At 39.7% G+C, this 16,744-nt stretch overlaps 1 protein-coding gene across 1 annotated transcript; it reads left to right on the top strand.

Moving 5' to 3' along the window:
* Positions 1-220: 220 nt before the first annotated feature.
* LOC128628515 (adenylate kinase 2, mitochondrial-like) lies at positions 221-1,785 on the top strand. The gene is given in 3 exon segments (XM_053672920.1): positions 221-310; positions 313-856; positions 858-1,785. Coding segments are annotated over 3 exon segments (678 nt in total). The 5' UTR covers positions 221-231; the 3' UTR covers positions 913-1,785.
* Positions 1,786-16,744: the final 14,959 nt, after the last annotated feature.

Below are 16,744 nucleotides of genomic sequence, written 5' to 3'. Positions count from 1 at the left end.
TAAAAAAAACAAATCTTTTCCCCCTCAACACAGTTGGTCTTTGACATATTTTTTAAAACTTACTGTTTAAATTTTTATCAAAGTAATACATGCAGATTAATAGTCAAAGTATGATTAAGTTTACAGTGGAAAAAAAAGTGGCCCCTCTTCTATATCTCCTTGTCCACATTAGCATTCTCCAACAGGTAACTTTTCTTGAAAATTATAAGCTATGGAGGGGCTTCGGCAGTCATGGCTCCCAACGTACCCGTGGCCGAACCTGCCCCAGAAAATCCTAAAGGCATCCGGGCCGTGCTGCTGGGCCCGCCCGGGCCGGAAAGGGTACCCAGGCACCCAAGTTGGCAAAAAACTTCTGTGTCTGCCATCTGGCCACCGGGGACATGCTGAGGGCCATGGTGGCCTCTGGCTCAGAGCTGGGGAAGAAGCTGAAGGCAACCATGGATGCTGGGAAACTGGTGAGTGACGAAATGGTCGTGGAGCTCATTGAGAAGAATTTGGACACCCCTCCATGCAAAAATGGTTTTCTCCTAGATGGCTTCCCTCGGACTGTGAGGCAGGCAGAAATGCTTGACAGCCTTATGGAGAAGAGGAAAGAGAAGCTGGATTCTGTGATCGAGTTCTGCATCCCAGACTCACTGCTGATCCGGAGAATCACAGGAAGGCTGATTCACCCCCTGAGTGGCCGTTCCTACCACGAGGAGTTCAACCCCCCAAAGGAGCCCATGAAAGACGACGTCACTGGGGAGCCCTTGGTCCGCCGGTCTGATGATAATGAGAAGGCCTTGAAAATCCGCCTGGAGGCCTACCACACTCAGACCACCCCACTGGTGGAGTACTACAGGAAACGGGGGATCCACCCCTGACGTCGTGTTTGCCAGCATCCTGGCAGCCTTCTCCAAAGCCACATCCTAGTAACAGAAAGCCAGGCGAGACCGCACCACTGCTCATCACCCTGCGGCGTGATCCCTGCTCTTAGGTGCTGGGCAGAGGGGGGCGGGGGTGGTCAGGTTAAGGACGGAGAGTCAAGAGTGGTGAAGGGCTCAAGAAAAATACTGGAAGAACAGTGTTGTAGGGAAGCGATTTCTTTTCTATATAGTAGGAGTCTTAAAAAAGTATGAGGAATTAATTTTTTAAAGACTGATTGGATGGTGTGAGTAGAAATAGGGAGGTGTAGTACTATTTCTGAGAAATCAGGTTCTCATTTACTCTGGACTGGTGACAGTATTTTTTCAAGCCAGAGTCCTCAGCCTTGGTCTCAGAACCTCATGGGTTGCCAGCCCAGGGAAGCTGGAAGTCAGACTGTCCTCCTGTCTGTGCTGCAGCTTGGGATAGAGGGGTTGGACTGCTGACTCTGGCTCCCCTCACCGTGAGATCAAAAACCATCTCTGAATTTGAAAGAGATACAGGGTGTGCTCACAGGGGCAGTGGCCCCTCAAATCAAGTTTACAGGAGTCACAGGGAGGGTGGGACAGGCTGGTCCCACTCCCTTCCCGACTTACCAGTGATTTACCAGTCCACCTGACCTCATGGGCAAGCGCTCAGCAGCCACCAGCATGTGCCACAGCCCCACGCTCTTGCCTTCTTTCATCTGTGATGTGTGATGGGACCCTTTAAATAAATGAGCAAGTGTTCTACGCAACATCATCCAGAGATTCCCCTTCTTGTCCTCAAATCCTGTGACTGGGATCACTCGACAGCACTGTGATGTATTTTCAATGAGGTGCCTTTCTTAACTGACCAAATGCTGCCTTGTTAGTCCCCTGAATCAATAAAGCATATAAAAGTTAAAAAAAAAAAAAAGAAAAAAGAAAAGAAAATTATAAGCTATTTTTGGGATATAAACCTTGATATTCTAAAGTAACCCATAAATATCACTATTTTTTTAAAAAATCAGTATTAGTTTTTATGTATTGATTTCTGCTGTGGCCCTCCACTTCCCTGCTCTTCTTTTCCCACTTGGATGGTGTCAGTTAACCCAACCCCTTCCTCCTGCTCTCTCTGTGTTCCCTCACTCCTCAGGGAGGAGTGGTTTTCCTGGCTAGCCAGAAATCTCACCTCAGCTCCTTGCTTTTTCTCTTGGGAGGACCTGTCTCAGGCAAGGTGCTCTCTGCTTTGCTCTCCTAACCTGTGAGTGTACTGGGGCAGGGTCTGCCCTGTGCCCGAGGCCAGTGATGAAGTGGCTAAGTTGGCCAAACTCATGGTTGAAATATTGGAAAGTTTAACCTCCATGCTTCACATCAGCTTCTGTTTGACAGAAGCTTTTACTGCCCCACCTCATACTAACACCTGCCTTTAAGCCACTTGCCTGCAGTGGTAGTGACAGCTCCCATCCTGCCAAATGTCCCTGCATCTCTTTATTTCTCCACATGAGGGATTTCCTGGGCCCCATAGCTGCTCTTAGTTTACCATAGGAATCAGAAGCAGAAGGGCTTCAACTAATGGTACAAGACTCCCCATTTTGTGGTGGGACATTTCTAAGGTGGGTTCCACACCCACCTTAGAAGGCCTTGGTTTCTTAGAAGGTTTCCCAGGGGAATGAGCTTATTGACACATGTTTGACTGGCTTTTCTCTCTTCCTTATCTCTCTTTCCCACATCCTCACTCTACTTCCTATGATCACTTCCTCTGAAATATTCCTGGACCTAAACCTTGTCTCTCAGTAGGGAAGCTAATATGTTGATCTTCATCTGTCTGACTCTTACATACATCTCTCAAGTTATACTAAACAACTGTGTTGCAACCATTCAAAACCAGACAGGTTCATAGGATTCAGATAGATGGAAAAAATGCACAAAGCCATGGGACTGGGTGAATTTATTCAAAGGTGGGCAATCCACCCACACTACAACCTGCATGTCCCTGTATGTATCACTGCGTATCACCTGTCCCCTCTCTCACAGCAGGAAGTCCCTACCCCCTAATATCCTAAATACATTGTGCAAATTTATTTAACACAGTGTAAGAGCATGCTTACTGAGTGCCACACACTGACAGGCCAGCTCAATAAATAACTCAGTCCTCAAAACAACTTTATAGGTTGGAATTATTACTATTTCTACTTCACAGAAACAATAATCAAGGAACAAAGGTTTACTAACTTGCCCAAGTTTAATTAGCTATTAAATAGTACAGTTGAAAATCAATGAGTATAGCTGAAAAGTCCATGATCTTAAAGAGTATTTTATGCTACAGTTGAAAATAACAGAGGCAAATAACAGAGGCAAAAAAGTAATTTTCTAGAGTCAGGCAGTAGACAGCAGTTAGAGCAAAGACTTGACCTCAGGTTTTTTAAATTCCATTCCCAAAATATTCTTCAGACTGCTACGCAAGATAACTGTCAGCATTAGACTTTGTGATAGACCAATGAAACACCTCAGGAATGTGAGCAGCTGGGATCCTGCCTCTGCTGACACTGCTGTGTTGAGTGCATTTGTTAGGTAAATCTTTAATTCCATTTACAAAAGTTTCCTCAGAGTGGATTTTTTAGAAGTTATATTTTGGATATAATATGGGAATATAACATTTTTAAAGGTTTTATAAAATTTGTCAAATAATTTGTCAGAAAAATAGTTTCAATTTAAACCTACTGATGGTATAGGAACCAAAGCTTTGCAACCATTGACCACCCCCACCTCTCATTTTTAATTCACAGGTAGGAAATTGAAATTTACCTTTTAAAAATTTTGCCACTAATTATTGAACACATTTTTGGTGTTTATCAGTCATCAGTACTTTTTGTTTTGGAATACATTTTTTATAGTTTTTTATAGGTGAGAAATTAAAAATAAACTAGAATAAATACTAAATGCTTCTCTAGGTCACAGAAAAGTTTTTTTACCTTAATTTTGTTTATCTACTTCTAATGCTTTGCAAACTGAAATCAAAATGATGGTGATATATAAAAATGTGAAAATCCCCCAGTTCAGCCAGCTTAAGATTCCTCTTTTCTTCTAGCAGATTCCAGTATTTATAGACTATATTTCTTTTACAGAAGAGAATAAATTCCCATAAAGTGTGCTTTATTATTGTGGTAACTACTACCACATGTTCTATAAAGCTTCTGGAGTTCTGCACTGCCAGTGGAGTTATTACATAGAGCCTAAGGTTTACTGATGAAAAGCAACTACAGGCAGCTTAAGTAAAAGGGAGCCAATGTTGGACTTGAATTAACAAAAACTACCTGAATAACTTCAGTCAGCTGGAGAGACTAAAACAATTTACTTAGGAGAATTTTTAAGGAAAATTTTCCCCATAGGTGAATGCTGCTTTTGAAAAACAGTGAGCAATCTGAATTTAGGCACTGGGGTCCACATACCCCACCTGTGATTTTGCCAACTGGTCTTCTTCCTCTTAGGAGATCCTAGAAATGGGTATTAGAGGGTGTGGCTTAGGAGTCACTGGCACAGAGCCCCCATTCAGCTTATCACCCCAGTGCCTTCAGCTCACTCAGCTAGATCCTACTGAAGGTGGCAGAGAAAGATGCATTTAGGAAACTGACCCACAGGAAAAATCTTTTCTTCTTGCTAAAAATAACTTTTCTTAATGAATCAGCACATGGAACGTGCTCAATAAATGTTAACAGTTACATTTAAAATGATCAAGGAACGGCACACAGTGTATTAGGAAAAGTAGCTTGGGGTACACTTTTTAAGGTGGCTAAAGGACTTTAATGCATAGCTATAAACCAAATACTTCAGCTGTATTTGCCAGTGGCCTTCCTGGGTTACTGAGAAAGGTCCCTGATCATTGAAAATAGAGGGTTAAAAACTTGAACTCCTGAATCTAACAGATTGAATTCCAGTTCTACCACCTATCAGGTCAGGCCCTTTGTTAAATTGCTCCATCACTTTATTTATTTTCATTCATATAAAATAGGAACCATAGATACTAATACCTCACAGAGTTTCTTCAAGGATTAAATGAGAGAATATTTGTGGATTCTAACACATTGACTTGAAAGTAGTGGGCTCAAGGGTTCAATAAGTACTTGGTACAATTATCTTGGCCAAATCTAACTCATTATATCTATTAACCTTAAAAAACTACTATCTACTTATGAAGATTGTTACATGATTACTCAAAACAGTAGCCTTTCAAACACCAAGAGAGACATGTGAGTGACTCAGATGGCTTCTTTGGAGAAATGACAGAACTAAATATTTTGCTTGTCTCTTTTGGACATAGCAAGTTATAAATCTCAGTTTGTGAATCATCATCCTGGATTCTGCTGTTGGACAGAGAAATCAAAGTGGCAGTTTATCAAGCTTCCCTGACAGTATGCATCTCTTGTTTTTTTCCTTGGAGTACATTGTCAGTGATCAACCATGAAGAACAATTTTCAGAGATTAAAAAAGAAACCATAATATTAATGGTTAAAAGAAACAAGCAACAGAAGCAGAACAAGTTGTTTCTAAGTCAAGCTGACAGGTATGGATACTAAAAACCCTTTCTTGTTGTTATTTTGCAAATTTTACATTTTCTCATTCTTTTTCTGGTCCTTCTTGCTCTGTCTCTCAGATGCTGGTAAGGGAACAAGGAAGATATGGCAGGAGGGCCAAAGGTGAGAAACCTACCAATGAAATTATAAGGTTCTTTATAATGATTACTATTTGTTTTGCAGGGGGACTTAAGTAAAACACATATTTATTGATCTCCCTCAAAGGCAGAGTTAAATAGGAGAAGACCTGCCTTTTTTTCCCCTTTGTCTCAGGGTCATTTGTTTTTGACTCATTCAACAGCCCTGCTAGAATGAAAGGAATAAGAGTTAAGAAGTGAGAAAAACTCTCTCTTTCTGGCTTAGATATTGAATATTAAATAAATGTAGATTAGTATAACAGAGATCTTCAGTATAGAACATTTATGGGCTGTGAAGTGATGAACAAAACTGTCAGCCTAGTTTGAATTTATATGTCTCAAACAACCTAGTTTTATACTAAGGCAGTTCTATTTTTTAACCCTAGTACTATAACTGCTTTGTTCAGGACAGAAATCTTATATATACATAAAACAAATTTGGAGGACCATGTCTGGGTGCAGCATAGAATAGCGGTTTCCAACTTGGATCACTTGGAATCAGGCTATGTGGGTTCACATCCAGTTACTAGGTATATAACTTTCGGCAAGCTAGCCAACACCTTAGTACCACTGTTTCCTCATCTGTGAAATGGGGATGATAATATTTGCCTCACAGAGTTGCTTTAAGGACAAAATGAGTTAACAGACACAAAATTCTTAGAATATTGGTATCCTTGATAATCTGACATGTGCAATTGGCATGTATTATTTTTTAAACTCTTCATTACAACCCTATAAGTAGGTATAATTAACTCCATTTTATAGATCAAAACTACTAACCTTTGGGACCTTAAAGACCTGAGCTAATAATATTTGAAAGATAATGCCTATCTCTTAGGATTCTGTTAAAATTGATGAGTTGACAGAGCACTTTGTACCATGGCAAGTGTTAGCGGGCCCGGTGCTCTGCATGCCTCTGAGAAGCAGTGTTTATGTTACATTTTATGTAAAGGACCTCAATTTCATTTCCAACACAGAAATACTTATTTAATCACAGTTAATTATTTTGAATAGTTTTTAGTGATAAAAAAAAACTCACCACATGTCCTCTTATGATTTTTAGTTCTTAGTTTCTTCACTGGGGTAAACTGAAATCTGTTTATGAACCTACTGACCTATTTCTGCTCCTTTGAATAGCACAGACTGAGTCTAATACAGGGTCTTTACAGTCCTTATATGATACAGACTCTGGCCTGTGGGGTCTGTGTGTTGTGGCTGCAACAAACAAATTCACAAATTAAGGACTACAGAAGTCCTGCGGAGAAAAAGGGACAGCACGGCCACTCTCTCAGTGAAAGAGAGGGCCTCAACCCCTGCTTGGACAGACTTTTATTGCTTTTCTGAGCACATTACAAGGACCAGTAAATGGTCCTCATTTACTATGCACAGGTTTGCTTTAGGTGATTACATTTTACAGAGAACAAAGGAGAGGATGTTGTTAATCACATCAAAGAAGAAGCATATTTGCAAATGCAAAGGGAAAAGTGGTTGAACTGGTTATATGCTTTATCCTTGGGAGGTTTAGCATAGATTTTAGGAGGTTACTTTAAAGGTATGCAGTAGACATTTTCTGCCTCAAGTCAGGGTGAGGAAGTTTTAGCAAAAAGCAAGTCTCAAAGCAGCCTAGGTACAATGCAGGACTGATTCCTCATGGGAAAACTGATGAGTGGGTTTGGCTTCCTGTGTGCTGACCTTGCTCTCCATCTGGTTTTTGAATCAGTGGCTGGGCCACATTTGACAGGTTCCCTATAATTATACAGGGTGGGTAAGGTAAAGGCCTGTGGCTACATATTGTTATTTTTGTGTTAGTAAAAAAATTATATATGGTGCTACATGACAAAGTTCTTTTAAAAATATTTTGATAAATGTATTTCTTTTTTAATATATATTTTTATTTTATTGATTATGCCATTACATTTGTTCTATTTCCCCCCTCCATTCCCCTCCACCCTACACATCCCTCCCACACCATTCCCCCCCTTTAGTTTATGAACACGTGTCTCAAGTTTTTTTAGATTCTATATTTCCCTACTATTCTTACCCTCCCCCTATCTATTTTCTATCTATGGTCTATGCTACTTATTTTCTGTACCTTCTCCCCCCTTCTCCATTTTCCACTCCCCTGTTGCTAACCCTCCACCTGATCTTCATTTCTATGGTTCCACTCCTGATCTAGCTGTCCTCTTAATTTGCTTTTGTTTTAGATGTGGTTGTTAATAACTGTGAGTGTGCTGTCCTTTCACTGTTCATCTTTTTTATCTTCTTTTTCTTAGGTAAGTCCCTTTAACATTTCATATAAGAAGGGCTTGGTGATGATGAACTCATTGAATTTGATCTTATCTGAGAAGCATTTTATTTGTCCTTCCATTCTAAATAAAAACTTTGCTGGATAGAGCAATCTTGGTTGTAGGTCTGTGGTTTTCATGACTTGGAATACTTCTTTCCAGCCCCTTCTTGCCTGTAAGGTCTCTTTTGATAAATCTGCTGACAGTCTGATGGGGACTCCTTTGTAGGTGACTGTCCCCTTATCTCTTGCTGCTTCTAAGATTCTCTCCTTCATTTGAATCTTGGCTAATGTAATGATGATGTGCCTTGGTGTGTTCCTTCTTGGGTCCAACTTCTTTGGGACTCTCTGAGCTTCCTGGATTTGCTGGAAGTCTACTTCCTTTGCCAGATTGGGGAAATTCTCCTTTATTATTTGTTCAAATAAGGTTTCCACTTGTGACTGTTCCTCTTCCCCTTTTGTTACCCCTATAATTCAGATGTTGGAGTGTTTGGAGATGTCCTGGAGGTTCCTAAGCCTCTCCTTATTTTTTTGAATTCTTGTTTCTTCATATTTTTCTGTTTGGTCATTTTTTCCTTCCTTCTGGTCTGCTCCCTTGATTTGAGTCCCAGTTTCCTTTCCATTACTATTGGTTGCATTTCCCTTCATTTCAATTAGTTTAGCCTTCATATGTTCCTCTAATTTGTGACTAAAATCAACCAGTTCTGTGAGCATCCTGATCACCAGTGTTTTGAACTGTGCATCTGAGAGTTTGGCTATTTCTTCATCACTTAGATTTATTGGCTCTGGGGCTCTGAGATGTTCTTGAGCCATGTTTTGATCTGTTTGTGCCTGTTACATATGAGGAGAGGCCCCTTAGGTGTTCACCAGAGCGGGGCTACCCAGGTTGCTGGTTTGTGATGCTGTACGTGGGGGCAGGGTCAGAGAGGGAGCAATGGCGGTCATCTCTACTCGCCTAGTCCACCTCATCACTCGCCCCGCCTGCTTATTCAAGCACAAATGTGCGAGCCCGCCGCCCTGCCCTGCGCGGTCTCAAGGCTCACCTCTTCACTGGTTTATCTGTGTGCAAATGCTCGACCGACCGCAGACAGCCAGCCGTGCCTCTTTCCTGTGTCCGCCTGTAGCTAGCCTGCACCTGGGATCTTCATCCTCGGCTGCCTGTGCACCACCTGGGTGGGGGGGTCTTCCATGCCGACCCGCTCCGCTGCTGGCTTTGCCCCTCTCATTGGTTTAGCTGAGAGGTTCGTTGTTTTTGGACTCCGTATTGTCAATTTTCTGTGTGGTTCGGTTGCATTTATTGTTGTTAAAACTTTGTTGTTTTTAGGTTTGGTTGTGCGAGGATGCAAAGTGTTTCCACCTATGCCTCCATCTTGGCAGAAGTCCCCTGGTAAATGTATTTCAATATAATTGACTTCCATGTAATTCTATGTGTGTTTGTGTGTTTAAAATCATTATGCTATGAAGGCTTCCCTGTGCTTCACTGGAGCACACTAAAGGGCATAAAATGTTTAGAAACCCTGGTCTAATTCTTTGTCTCTCTTCCCCCACACTTTCTGTTTTCCAGACTAAAAGTTCCTAGAACCCTATTTTAGGACACAACTTGTCATCAGAAAGCTGCTGCCTGGGAGAAGCCAGCATCAGAAATGAGATCCCCTCACTGGAAAGATGGAGCAGGCAACACACAAACAAAGCCAGCTGACCATGCAGGGAGTAATACAGTTCTACAGTAGAGCATGGGCAGTGGACAGAAAGTCAACAGAAAAAAAAGGGGGTATCTGATGAAATTACTCCATGTGCCACTGTGTATATGTGCCACCTTCATATGGAGGATGAAGGTGGTAGTACCACAAAATAACATTAGTGTCCCAACTGGTGAACAGAGCTTAGAAGAAAATGGAAATACCATGTGTCAGGCATCATGCTAGGCAGTTTACAGACATCACTGGTTTTACCTTCACCCTCAAACCAGTATGGTGAATATTATCTCTCCTGTTTTATATGTGAGAAAACTGAAGTTCAGAAAAGATTAAGTAACCAACCCATGTTCACCCACCTCTCCAGAAACCCAGGCAGAGAGGGAGGCAGCAGTTGGGAAAGTCACATAGCTGGTGAGCATGTTCTGGGATGTGGTGGCTGGATTTCAGTTATTGGGGCATGGAAGTGGAACTGGCAAGAACCAAGCAGGACCTTAGTTCTAAACTGACTTGGGGAATTAAGCAAGATACTAAGCAGCACACAGGCAAGAAACTGGTACCCATAATGGTGCCTGGGCCTCTGGAATAAAAAGAAGTGTATTCTGATCCTTTCCCCTCTATGACTTTGCTCATGCTCTTCCTTCTAGCTGATTCCTACTAGACCCTCCTCTGTGACTCCCAAATTCCACCTTTTCCTCTGTTACATAGATAAAATCCCTGTTGACTGATTAGCTATCTTCAGGGGCCTCATGCAGTTTATAGCCCCTTTCTTTGACTTCTGCTTAGATATTTTACCCTCCTAACTCAGTGTAACTTAATAAAGACATGCAAAATCAAAGTATTCTTCAACTGAGATTGTAACTTTACCTATAGAATCACAATTAGATAACTAGCAAGAGTGCCAATCAGTGTATTTCTAAATCATGCATTACTCATTTCAAGAAAAATATCATATTAATATTTAAGATATAAAGTTTTTTTAAAAGAACGTATTTATTATGTACTTTTTCCTCGAGTACTTTTGAAAACTACTTGTGCATTAATTATTGTTTAAAAAACATAGCATTAATCTCTGGATCTTCTGTATGTCCTCCTTGGAGAAATGTCTGTTCAAGTTTTTTTCCCATTTTTTAATTGGGTTAAATGTCTTCCTGGAGTGGAGTCGTGTAAGTTCTTTTTATATTTTGGAGATTAAACCCTTGTCTGAGGTATCATTGTATGTTTTCCCATACAGTTGGTTCTCTTTTTATTTTAATACTGTTTTCTTTAGCCATGCAAAAGCTTTTAGTTTTGATGAGATACCGTTTGTTTATTCTTTCTTTTATGTCCCTTGCTCTAGGGGACATGAAAAGATGCTCAATATCACTAGCTATCGGAGAGATGCAAATTAAAACCACAATGAGATACCACTTTACACTGGTCAGAATGGCCAGCATACACAAAACAACAAACAACAAGTGTTGGAGAGGTTGTGGAGAAAAGGGGACCCTAGTTCACTGTTGGTGGGATTGCAGATTGGTACAATCACTGTGGAAAACAGTATGGAATTTTCTCAGGAAACTAAAAATGGACCTGCCTTTTGACCCAGAAATTCCACTGCTGGGATTATATCCCAGGAACCCTAAAACACCAATCCAAAAGAACCTATGCACCCCAATGTTCATAGCAGCACAATTTACAATAGCCAAGAGCTGGAAGCAACCTAGGTGCCTGTCAGTAAATTAATGGATCAAAAAATTATGGTACATATACACAATGGAATTCTATGCAGCAGAAAGAAAGAAGGAGCTCCTACCCTTTGCAACATCATGGATGGAACTGGAAAGCATTATGCTGAGTGAAATAAGCCAGGCAGTAAAAGACAAATATCATATCATCTCACCTTTAACAGGAAGCTAGACAACAAAACAAACAAGCAAGCAAAATATAACCAAAGACAGTGAAATAGAGAACAGGGGGCCAGTGACCAGAGGAGAAAAGGGAGGGAATTTCAGAGGAAAAAGGGGAAGGATTTACTGGAACATGTGTTCTTTACAGTATAAAGGACACATGGACAACAACTAAGGGGGGTGGAAATGGGAGGGAGGTGGGGAGCTCAGTGGGGTGGGCTGGGATGGAAGTAAAAGACATAAAACTGTACTTGAACAATAATTAAATAAAAATATATATTAAAAACATGGCATTAATTATTATTTATGCAATTTTTTGTTGAATATACATTAATACATCTGAAATGTATAAAAGATAGAATTCATCCAATTATTGGTGTTAGGATGTACCACGGTAATGACAGAATTCAGTTCAATTCAAGAAGCATTTACTGAGTAAATGCTATTAACAGAAGGTACTTATTTTGGGAGATAAGTCAGTAAAAATGATATGCTCTCTGTTTTCAAAATGCTTATGGCAGAGACAGACAACATACAGAAATGCTTGTGGAGGCTTAAAGTGTTAAATAGCAAAACCTTTTCTTCTAGTAAGAAATAAGGTTTTGTAGGGCAGGATTTTCTTTTTCCTTTCTTTCTCTTCCCCTTCTTCCTTTTTTTTTTTTTTACTAACTCTTAAAAATCACTCATGGCATCTAACATGTGTTTCCTATAAGAAATTTCTAATAAACTTCAGGTGGATATATTGAACTCCAGGATTCTCATAAATGATTTCAAGATTGTAGGCCTTCATAATTAGCTTATTATGGTGTATCTCAACATAAACACAAGGAGTAATTCTTTTTGCAAATCAATTATTTAAAAATATTTTATTTATTTATTTTTATAGAGAAAGGAAGGGATGGAGTAAGAGAGGGAGAGAAACACCAGTGTGTGCTTGCCTCTCATGTACCCACCACTGGAGGCCTGGCTGTCAACCCAGGCATGTGCCCTGACTGGGAATTGAACAAGTGACCCTTTGGTTTGCAGGCCAGCACTCAATCCACTGAGCCACACCAGCCAGTGCACAAATCAATTATTAACTAATTTTTTAATTTAAATTAAAATTTTTCTTTTAACCTCTTGGAAGATGATGATATCAACTTTTAGCTTTAGAGACAGTCTAAGTGTTATAAGTCAGGTTGATTTTCTGAGCCTTAGTTTATAAGTGACATTGCTGAGCTAAATAGCATCTAAAGTCCCAGTCAGCTCTCATATTTCTGTACTTCACTGGCACCGATCAAGAGATGCCCATATTGCTTATGTAGCTCATTCAGTCTCATAACGGTCATTCAGTTCTATAATGGTCACAAGATCCATGTAAAGGAAAAGTCAAGATGTTTTAAGTAGAACCTTATTATATTATGATTTAGCATTAAGAAGTGTGTATGTATGCTTGATTAGTCAAATCCAAGTCTAAAAAATGTCAACATAAAATAAATGCCCCCTTAAACATTGATTAGCTGCTTATGCTGGTAAGGGTCTTTTTACATAATACCAAAAGACTTTTACTGAATTAAAATTAACTCTCTGCCTATATTAACATAAGAGCTTTTAACCACATAAATGAAAATTATTTTTATGTATATTTTTAACATTGAAACAGCCATGGCTTTATCATCAGAATATTTTAAAGTACATTGTTGAAGTGTAAATTATGAATAGTTTGAAATGAATAGTTGGTTTTTTTCTTAGAAATAAATTTTTTTGAATTAAAATATTGAGCACTTTAAAGTAAAGTCTAATGCACACTTAAAGAGGTTTCTTGAGTATCACAGAGCTTTACCATTGGAAATAGTGTGCAAAAGTGTTAATTCTTATTTTCATGACAATGCTATAAAGAAAGGTCTTCAGGACACTTTCACTTAAAAAATTAAAGTTATTTAATTATTGACATTGAGCGTTTCAGTTAAGTGCCATATGTTTCAGTTACACTTTAACCTTTCTTGTAATGCAAGTAAATTCTAGAGGAACACACAGGCAAAAGCAGGTAGCCAAGCTGAGATGTGTAATAATGACTGGGGAGCAATAAGATGTGAAGACAACTACTGAGCAAGTGTCCAGGCAACTGAAGCCTTTCTCCCTCCTATCACCAAGCTGCCCTGTGACTTCCTACCTTCTGTCTGTGACAATTCTGATCCCTGCGAGAACACACCTGCAACTACCAGCTCCTTAAGTGCTAACTCCTATGCCTCTTAAAGAGATGTTATTTGGATTTCCAGCCAAGATGGAGGCATAGGTAGATACACTTTGCCTCTTCACATGGTTGTGGACAATAAAAGGACAATAAAAAAATTTAAAACAAAAATAACCAGAACTGCCAGAAAATCAAACTGTATGGAAGTCTGACAACTAAAGAAGAAACAGTTATCCAGACCAGTAAAAAGGGTGGAGACAGGCAGCAGGGGTGGAGAGGACCCACAGCAAGGTGGCAGCTGGTGGGCTGGGCAAGGCAGTGACTGAGGGAGTAAGTGGTCTCATATTTGTGTGTAGATAAACTGGGAGGAACAACTGGGGAGCAAGACAGACCATGCAACCCAGGATTTCAGTGAGGGGAAATAAAGCTTCAAAATCTCTGCCTGAAAAAACCTGTGGGGGTTGAGGTGGCTGGACAAACTCCCAGCTTCACAGGAGAGTTTGTTGGAGAGACCCACAGGGTCCCAGAAGGTACAAAAACCCACCCACATAGGAATCAGCACCAGAAAGACCCAGTTTGCTTGTGGGTAATGGAGGAAGTGGCTGAAAGATGGCTGAGAGCCAAGCAAACAGCAACATTATTTCTTGGACCCCTTCTTCACATACAGTAACATAAGTCAGCAATGTGGTTGCCCCGTTCACCTGCGAATACCTAAGGGTCTGCCCCTTACTACGTAATAAGTGTGTTGAGACAAAAAATATGGTCCAAATGAAAGAACAGATCAAAGCTCTAGGAAATACACAACTAAGGAATGAAGAGACAGCCAACCTACCAGATGCAGAGTTCAAAATACTGGTAATCAGGATGCTCACAGAATTGGTTGAGTATGTCATAAAATAGAGGAAAAAGTGAAAGCTATAAAAAGTGAAATAAAGGAAAATGTACAGGGAACCAACAGCGAAAGGAAGTAAACCAGGACTCAGATCAATGGTTTGGAGCAGAAGAAAGAAATAACCATTCAATCAGAACAGAATGAAGACATAAGAATTCAGAAAAGTGAGGAAAGGCTTAAGAACCTCTGGGACAAATTTAAATGTTTCAACATCTGAATTATAGGGGTGCCCAAAGAAGAAGAGGAAGAGCAAAAAATTGAAAACATAATGGAGAACTTTTCTAATCTGGCAAAGAAAATATAATTCCAGGAATCCAGGAAGCTCAGAGAGTCCTAATGAAGTTGGACCCAAAGAAGCACACACCAAGGCACACCATAATTACATTATCCAAGATGAAAGATAAGGACAGAATCTTAAAAGCAGCAAGAGAAAAGCAGACAGTTAACTTCAAAGAAGTTCATGTGAGACTATCAGCTTACTTCTCTAAAAAAAAACCTTGCAGGCAAGAAGAGGCTGGAAAGAAGTATTCCAAGTCATAAAATCGAAAGACCTACATCCAAGATTATTGTATCCAGCAAAGCTATCACTTAGAATGTAAGGGCAGATAAAGTGCTTCACAGATAAGGTCAAATTAAAAAAGTTCATCATCAAGCCTTTATACAAAATGTTAAAGGGACTTATCTAAGAAAAAGAAGAAGATCAAAACTATGCACAGTAAAATGATAACAAAATCACAATTATCAACAACCAAACAAGCAAACAAAAAAACAAACAGAAATGAACTAAGTAAACAACTAGAACAGGAATAGATACATACAAATAGAGATCACATAGAGGGTTATAGGTAGAGAGTTAGAGGGGAAGAATGGGAGGGAAAGGTATAGAGCATAAATAGTAGGTACAAAATAGACAGGGGGAGGTTAAGAGTAGTATAGGACATGGGGAAGCCAAAGAACTTACATGTATGACCTATGGACACAAACTAAGGTGGGGGAATGATGGAGGGAGTGGTACAAGGCAGAGAGGAATACAGGAAAGAAAGAGTGGGACAACTGTAATAGCATAATCAATAAAAAACATTAAAAAGAGGGGTTATTTGAAACCATAAAATACATAAATGGAATGATGACAACAAAACATAATATTCTGATGAGTGAATACACCCCAGACATTATAAAAACTTAATGAGCTATAATCTCCAGCAGAACAGTTCTTTAATACTTGCACACTTTTGTACCATTTTTCCCCTTGTCATTTTCCCAAGCACCCAGAAAAGAACCCAAAAAAAGGAAGTTTCATCCAAAAATATTAATATTTAATCATCATTAGTGGAAATTATAACTCTGTTCAGGGTGATGTTAGATATCTTAAAGGTGCTTGCAAACACAGTGTGAATATCAAATTTTCTCAGAATTTGGAGTCCTAGTAATAACTATATACTAACAATAGAAATAGATAAAATTAGCACCAGAAAGCCCCCTTTATGGGTCAGTGCTCACTGCTGAGTGTGCTGTAATTACACACACTACATGAGCTACAGCCAAAGCTAATAATACCACACTGAGTACTAGAAAGAGGTAATTATACAATGACATAATGTATGCTTGGCAATATTTCCAGTGTTGGGGAATCTACTGTCAAATAGTATCTGGCAGAGTTAAAGGGCTAGTTTTGGGGTCAGAGGGCATTCTGGCTCAAGCAGAATAAGTAATGTCTGTGAAACAAACTCACTGATATGAGTACATGTAGAAATAGTGCAACCTTAAAGCACAAACACTTTAAAACACAAAAAATTTCCAAGATTGAAAAACTGCTGCATACCTATACACCATGATGGGTGAAGCAGATTTAAAAAATAAAATAAAATGGGAGAGGAAGAGAGTTCCTGATTGCCAATTGCTTTTGATTATGATATAGGGTAAATTTGTGTTTTCATAGAGAAATGTACAATGTGCAAGAATTAACAATACCATTGACATGTCTGCTGTCTTTAATAATGACCAACTTTAAAATACTGATCTATTGTTTTTTTTAATCCTTGCCTGAGGATATGATTATTGATCTTAGAAAGAGAGTAAGGGCAGTGGGGAGAGAGAAACATTGATCTGCTGCCTCTGTTATGCACCTGAACTAGGGATTGAACCCGAAACCTGGGTATGTGCCCTGACCCAGGATCAAACCCTCATCCTTTTGGTGGATGGGGTTACACTCCAACCAACCGAGCCACCTAGCCAGGG

Source organism: Artibeus jamaicensis, unplaced genomic scaffold (assembly GCF_021234435.1).
Source record: "Artibeus jamaicensis isolate MK-2021 breed Jamaican fruit bat unplaced genomic scaffold, CSHL_Jam_final contig_196, whole genome shotgun sequence".
Classification (NCBI taxonomy): domain Eukaryota; kingdom Metazoa; phylum Chordata; class Mammalia; order Chiroptera; family Phyllostomidae; genus Artibeus; species Artibeus jamaicensis.
This window is presented reverse-complemented; position numbering and strand designations above follow the sequence as displayed.